Raw genomic sequence first — 6972 nt, forward strand, 5'->3', positions numbered from 1 at the left:
AGTATTTGACACCTTTATTATACCCCAAGTGCTCCGCTAACACAACAATACGGGGCAGAACTGGGCTCGTCCTCGAGAAAGGAGAAGTAATTGCTGTCATCAGCTATCTAATGGAAGGTTGCAGAGGTGGAGCCAGGCTCTTCTCTGAGATTAAACACGAAAGACAGGAGGCAACGGACTCAAGTTACAGCAAAGAAAATTCCGAAAGAACATCAGGAAAACTTGATTGTCGTGGCAGTCAAAAATTGGAAGTGTCGTCTGGCTGTTCAATCTCCATCCTTTAAGACATTCAGAACTTGTCTAAGTTTGACCCTGAGCAACCTTTTTTCTCATGCAGTTTGTTCTTGCCTTGAGTGGAGGATGTGAACCAGATGTCCACCAAAAATGGGAAGGAACAAAGGTTGTTTGTCGAACTGTTGGAGCTCTCAAGTCTGATTTGAGGAGATACATGTTAAGTGTACGTATTCAGGTGAAATTTTTAAAAGTCACGTAGGCCAAGCTGAATCCAAGCAGCACTACACCAACTTGTGCCAGTTGAAGATACAGATTTGCTGCAGTGAAACCTAAGTTCAACTCCCAAAGTTTTTGGGACTGAGGGCCAAATACACAGGCTATGATACACCAAGTTACTGTAGGGCACAGACATATGGCACACGTTACTGTGGTGACTTTGCTCTTACTTCTTACCTCATGGCAAATGAGATGTTCTGTAGCTCAGTCACCAAGCAAACTATACCCTGTGCATCATGGCTAAATAATAATCACATCCTAGATTAGCTCCTTTCAATCCATCCTTTGTTCACCAATCTACATCTTATTTTTCAAGTTTGAATAGATAAAAAGAACATCAGAAATTTCTGTACAGTGTAGAAAATAAAATAGGGCCTTAGTCTCAAACAACTGACCAAAATATGACCTGTGTTATCTCAGCCAAGTCTTGCTTCTGTCACACAAAACACCATTGCATCACTTGAGATGACCACCTACCAATTTCTTTCTAGACTACATGCTGTATGACACAGGCTTCACAGCTCTCCGCACTTCATTTTCAGTAGGACTGTCAACTTTTAATCACCTAGCAGAGTAGTTTAAAAAAAAAAAAAAAACAAAAAACAAAAAACTGTGGAAAGAAATGACATTAATTGAAGTCTGTTTGCCCCTCTCACAGTTCATTACGTAGTCCATGTTCCAGAAGTCTTCAAAAGACACTGAAGTCTCTCCATTAACTGTGATACAGCCGATCCCCTGCAAAGACTGTGACATCACAAGAGACGTATGAATTGTGAGAGAATAGGGAAATTGTTTTTGCAATTACTTTTTAACCAGAAATGGTAATGTTCTGACTGGCTGACTTTTTGTAAAACATCACCTATACTTTGAGAGTTCAAACCCCTACATATGGGACTACGTTTTTTATTTCATAAACATTGCAAAGTTAAAAACTTTATTTCAAGGAATTTCATTTAAAAGAAAAAATAGTAAATGGCACATCATGTAATTGCTATTTATTTTCATAAACATGAGGTATTTCAAAGTGCTATAAGACGCAGCACTAAATGTACACCGTTGGAAGAAATTAAACACAGAACTTTGCAGTTACCCAGTTCTATGCACCAAACATTAACAAATACATTAACTGGAAGAAACAGGCTAGGAAAAGGCATATATAGTAAATTTCTTTACAAAAGTTTCTTAGTTCAAAAAAGTGATAAAGTAATATCTACTCAAAACTTTCACAACTCATTTTCATACGAAAATATAAGTATCAAATTTAGTTATGTATCAGCATCATACTAAAGTATACAGGCAATGTAAGAATTAGTACAGTACATAACAGAGATTAACAATATATTTGTATACAAAAACATGCTCCTCAAACATTGAGGTATTACAGTACTTAGGTATGAACTTCCAGTCTAATACTGGCAGCAAAAGCCACCTCTCATAACCCAAGACATGTACAAAAGGCAAGTGTGTAGATGGTATTTACAGAAAATTCCCAGAGGGGTACAAATGCCAACCCCCTAAAGTAACATCTGTTAGAACATAAGCACCATAAAAATTAGGAATGAATGTTTTTAACTCAACTAGATGTCATCAGCAGCTCCAAATGCTCACAACAATTAAAAAAAAAGAAATTAAAAAATCCACCATCTACAGTTCTTAAGAAGAAAAACAAAGGCAGTCCATTGTTGTTTGGTAGTCTTGCAATAAACTTCTTGCAAGAACATCCATTTGCTCCGTACCCGGATAATAAAGTTTGTCAATTACTTCAGGGACTGAATTGAAAGTAAAACCAACATTCTTAACGTCAAAAAACACAATTTTTTTTTTTTAAAGAATCAAAAATGTGCAAAGTGGCAATGACTGTCCTGGTCAGCCAAAAAAAAAAAACAAAAAAAAACAAAAAAAAACAAAAAAAAAAAAAAAAAAAAGAAAGAAAGAAAAAAGTTTAGCAAGTCCGCTTGTATTCTATTTTCTTTAGCAACTGTTGTTGCCTGGCTTGCAATTTCTCCTTTTCTAGCAATAACTTCTGTTCCTCTGCCTGAAGGGAATGGACATATTCAGTGGCTTTTTTCAAAATCACAACTTTTGCAGCTTTCTCATTTTTAACAAGTTCTGGAACGTGGTCCCTTAACGTCAGGAAACTGGACCGTAGATCATTACGCCTCTGACGCTCCAAGATATTATGGTTACGTCGACGTTCACTATCCTCTGAATCAGAGTTTCGAGGACTTGAACTCTTAGACTTTGGTTGGATCATAGGTTTTACTGGACGGGGCACCTCGGCTTTTAACTTTTTCTGTGGTGGTGCATCTTCACTCTCCATATATGGAGAAGGAGCAGCATAATTATGCTGCTGGTGAATTGGTGCGCAACGCTTTAAAATCAGTTCATTCTGCTGTGTCCTGACTGATGGAAAAGTGGTATTTTTAGGACGCACTGTAATAGTGAGGGTGGTAACAGCCTTGTTGGAGGAGGAGCGTCTTTTCTCCACTGTCACAACATCTATTTCTTCTTCATCATCCTCTTCTTCTTCGTCTTCATCATCTTTTGGTTAAAGAAAATGAAAAATGAAATTGATATTATTCTCTCAGAAAATAAACATTAATATTTATTGACAAAATATGCACTTTAGAAATACCAATACAAGAGCTGATGGTAAAAAAAAATAGGGTGTCCTCACTGTCCATAATCAAATATAGTTCTAAAGATGTATATAACACGCACAGAACGAAAGACAAAAAAACAACAAAACAAAATAGATTTTTGCAAGTTTGGAAACTTTATAATGTTCGTTTCTCACAGAATATTTCGAGTTTGAAGGAACCCATAAGGACTGTGTCCAACTCCTTTTCTTTAACCACTTCTAAATTTTAAGTAAAAGTGGGGCTACCACCCAACTAATCCCAGTGGCGAAAAGTTTTCATACGAAACGCATTCATTTTTACTACAGCTGCAGAGCTGGGGCACAAACTACACGCACAGAGCCACAACACAGCCCTGGGTTGGTGGAAAAGCAGACGGGAAACGAAACAATCGCTGGGTTTGTTCTAGTGCAGAAGGTGAAGCTGCTCCCGCCGGGGACCCTTTAAGCCGGCGCTTGGTGCAGTGCCAAGAAGACAGCTGTTGGAAGTGCTTCCTCACCCAAAGCTGTCAAACCAGACATTAAAGGGACAGCAGGCTCCGCGAGCCGAGACGGATCGCCAAGTTTATGGTGACGATCATACGGACCGCTCCCTTACACACGCAGTCCTGCTACACTACCGAACCGGATGGGAGCTATCTGAGGGCATTTTAGGCTCTGCCAGCGTACAGACAAGGACCCTCTGCGGGCTGCCAGTACGTTCCAGCCTCCCCACACTGTAAACATCCTCCACCGACTGCACATCAGCATGGCACTGCCCCTCGCTTCTGACCACACACTCCCAACAACGGCCTCCGGAACGGCGCACACGCAACCCGGGACGGCAGAAAGACGTTGGGAAGCCCCAGGAGTCGCACAGCACCGCTCGAGCACACCGCGCCCGTTGCTGTTGGCCCACAGCCCCGCAGGGAACCCAGCCCCGCGGGGCGGCCGCCCCGGGCCCCGCCGCGCCTGTTGCGGCTGCTGCCGCCTGCCGGCCGGCCCGCACCCCGCACCTCCCGCCCCGTCGAGGCCCGCCGTGCTTACCCGAGTCGCTGAGCGTGTCGTCCCCGGAGCTGCTGCTCCCGGCCCGGCTGTCCCCGGTGGGACGCGGCGGGCGGCTGCCTCGCAGGGTTTCACCGCCGCTCGGCACTGCCGCTTCCCGCTTGTTGACGGGGAAGGGGAAGACCACGGCCGGGTCCACGCACTCGGGCACGGAACCGCCCAGCTCCGCGCGGCCGGGACCGGCGCTGGGGCCGTTCGCGGCGGAGACGGCGGCGGTGGGTACAACCGGGGGCGGAGGCGGCGGGGCGGCGGCGGGCGGCTTGCCCTGCAGCTTCTCGCTGACCACCCGCTCCAGCTTCTCGCGGGCCGAGAAGCCGCTCCACATGCAGTCCTGGATGATGATGGAGTTGAGGTTGTTGCTCGCCCCGAGGCCCGTCTCGAAGAAATCCGCGCCGTCCGCGCCGCCCCACAGCTCGGCCTCGGGGGGCAGAAGGAGCAACTCGGACGCCCAGTCCAGGGGATCAGCGGGGCGGCAGCTCCCCAAGGCCCCCCCTCCCCACGGCAATGGAGCCCCTCCCGGGGGGTGCTCCTGCAGCCCGGCCCGGCTGGGGGAAAGCGGAGGGGTGGGCAGCAGCTCGAACTTCTTCCATATGTCCTCCCCGGGGGGGGCCGAATCCGGCCCGCATAAATAGAAATCATCTTCGTCCGGGTAGAAACAAGGCTGCAAGGAGTCGAACTCGAGGTCTGGGTTCTTGCTGATCATTCCCGGCATGGCGGGGCTCTCCGTGTCGATTCCCGGGCTGGGGACTCGTGTTAGAGACGAATGTTACGGTAGTTCCACCAAGGAGAGGAAAGATGTGCCCAGAACCTGAAACTAAAGCAAAAAAATGGAAATAAAGAAACGAACACAATTAAAACACGAAGAAAGACGCCTGTAATTCCCTATTATGTAGTGGGAAAAAAATTAAGAAAAAAAAATTAAAAAGAAGTCCCATCACGGATAGCAAAAAAAAAAAAAACAAAACCAAAAAGCCAAACAACAACAACAAAAAACAAACCAGGAGCCTTTATAAGTTAAGGAGGAATGCAACACACCTTTTCGGACGCCGCAGGGCAGCGGCCATGAGCCGCTCCGGGGTGCACGCACACCTCCGGTCCTGCACGGAGCTCCGCGCTCTGCCCGACCGCCTCCAGCACTCACAGCTGCACAGCCGCGGGCAGATACACGCCTCCCTGCAGAAAGCCCTCCTGATACGCGACCACGAGCAAAGGAAGTTTACTCCTTTTATCATTTCCAGCGTAGTGGGGAGAGAAGGGTGCAAAGGGGCACCCCGAGCCCTGCAACCCCATCAGGGGAATCCAGCAGCAGCGAACACCGACGCGCACCAAAGGCATTAACACAGCCCAACAAAGCCCGACTCGCTACAGGAAGTTTTTCTCCCTCCTTGCAGTTTAACACGAGAGCCGCACGTTTCGCCCCGGGGAACAGCGCCCTTACCTCGGTGCCCCCGCGCTACCCGCGGCCGCTCACCCGCAGCCCCATGCTCCTCTGCATCGGGCATTGATACCGAAATGAGTTCTTAGTCCCGACCCAGCGAAGGGAAAACGCTGTGCTGGGTTGCGAACAGCTGACGGAGAGCAAAAGGGGGAGGAATAAAAAAAAAAAAAAAAAAACACACAACAAATCCGTGCAAAGCGCTCTGATGAAATGCACCGAAACGCGGCTCAGCTGCTCGCCCCCGCCCCGCCCCCTGCTCCTTTCCAGCATTGTGCGCTTCCCTGCTCCCGAAATACACGAAACCGTTAAAAATGTGAAGCAGCAAAGAGGCACCTACAGAGCGCGGCGAGCTCGGTGCGACCGCTCCGCAGCACAGCCCAAATATCCGCTCAATGAAACCCCCATTGAGGGCCGGCGGAGCGCTGCCGCTCCCGTCCCATCCTCCCAGCTGGATGTGGGATTGTATTTATTTCATGGGGGTTTTGTCCTCCCGCTGCTGGCAGCCCAGACCCTGCCGCTTCCTCTTACCTCTTACCTCCCCGCTGCCGGCGGTGGGTGTTGCGAGGGGGAGGAGTGGCGGGGTGGGGGGAAGGGAGGGGAGGAAAAAAAAAAAAAAGCAAAAAAAAAAAAAAAAAGCTGACACACCCGGGGAGCATTATAAAAAAAAAAAAAAAAAAAAAAAAGGGGGGGGGGGGAGCGCGGCGTAACCCCACCCCCTGATTTCCATAGAGAAGGGAGGTGCCTCCGCTTGGCGCCAAAAGCCCCATTCGCTCTTTATTCTCCGGCGCGGGGCACTGCCCGGGGGTGCGGAGCTCGCGGGGCCGCCCCGCCCCGCAGGGACGCGGCGCTGCGTGAGAGCGGCGGCCCTATCTGCGAACACCGAGGAGGAGGGGAGGGAAAAAAATAATAATAAAGGAGAGGAATAAAGGAAGTGTCTGGAATGCGGAGTCGTCCCCGCTCCGAGCGTTATAAAGAACTAACGCTCGTCCTGCGGTGATCGCCTCCCCGCTCGCCGCGCACACCTCCGGCCCCGCCGCACCGCACGGCAGCTCCCGGTCGGAGCGGGCGTTCTGCTGCGCGCGGCGACACCTTGCGGAGGGCCGGAGGCGCGGCTACCGCGCGCGTCTCCCCGGCGGCGGACACCAACCGCTCTGCCTCCTTCCCTGAAGCGGCGGGGAGACGGCGGTGCGACCCCGATCCGGCGGCCGCTCGGGGAGGCGCCTCCCTGCTCGTAGGCTGCAGGTTGAGGCGGGGACGTGGGCGTTGCTCGCGGGAAGGCTGCCGGCGGCCGCTTGTTGTGCGTCCGGGCGGGGCGCCGCCTCCCGCAGCCGCCCGGGGTGAA

At 49.8% G+C, this 6972-nt stretch overlaps 1 protein-coding gene across 5 annotated transcripts; it reads right to left on the reverse strand.

Annotated features, from left to right (window-relative positions):
• Window positions 1-1490: 1490 nt before the first annotated feature.
• Window positions 1491-6764, reverse strand: MYCN (MYCN proto-oncogene, bHLH transcription factor). Of its 5 annotated transcripts, none has more exons than XM_048936232.1 (3): window positions 6653-6764; window positions 4175-5006; window positions 1491-3051 (listed from the first exon to the last, which is right to left on the reverse strand). In XM_048936232.1, the coding sequence occupies exons 2-3, from the start codon at window positions 4902-4904 to the stop codon at window positions 2453-2455; spliced, it is 1329 nt and encodes a 442-aa protein (XP_048792189.1). In that variant the 5' UTR covers window positions 4905-5006; window positions 6653-6764; the 3' UTR covers window positions 1491-2452. The 5 variants fall into 5 exon arrangements, with proteins under 5 accessions (XP_048792189.1, XP_048792188.1, XP_048792186.1 ...); XM_048936231.1 differs by lacking the exon at window positions 6653-6764 and adding an exon at window positions 6159-6222; XM_048936229.1 differs by lacking the exon at window positions 6653-6764 and adding an exon at window positions 5968-6152.
• Window positions 6765-6972: the final 208 nt, after the last annotated feature.

The sequence above is a fragment of the Lagopus muta genome, chromosome 2, assembly GCF_023343835.1.
Source record: "Lagopus muta isolate bLagMut1 chromosome 2, bLagMut1 primary, whole genome shotgun sequence".
Classification (NCBI taxonomy): domain Eukaryota; kingdom Metazoa; phylum Chordata; class Aves; order Galliformes; family Phasianidae; genus Lagopus; species Lagopus muta.

What these genes read in the sequence shown, in the direction of transcription:
- MYCN (XM_048936232.1), bottom strand. Translation starts at nt 4,904, where the DNA reads ATGCCGGGAATGATCAGCAAGAACCCAGACCTCGAGTTCGACTCCTTG. An exon ending in CGACACGCTCAGCGACTCGG is followed by an intron (nt 3,052 to 4,174) that starts GTAAGCACGGCG and finishes TTTAACCAAAAG; the next exon opens with ATGATGAAGACGAAGAAGAA.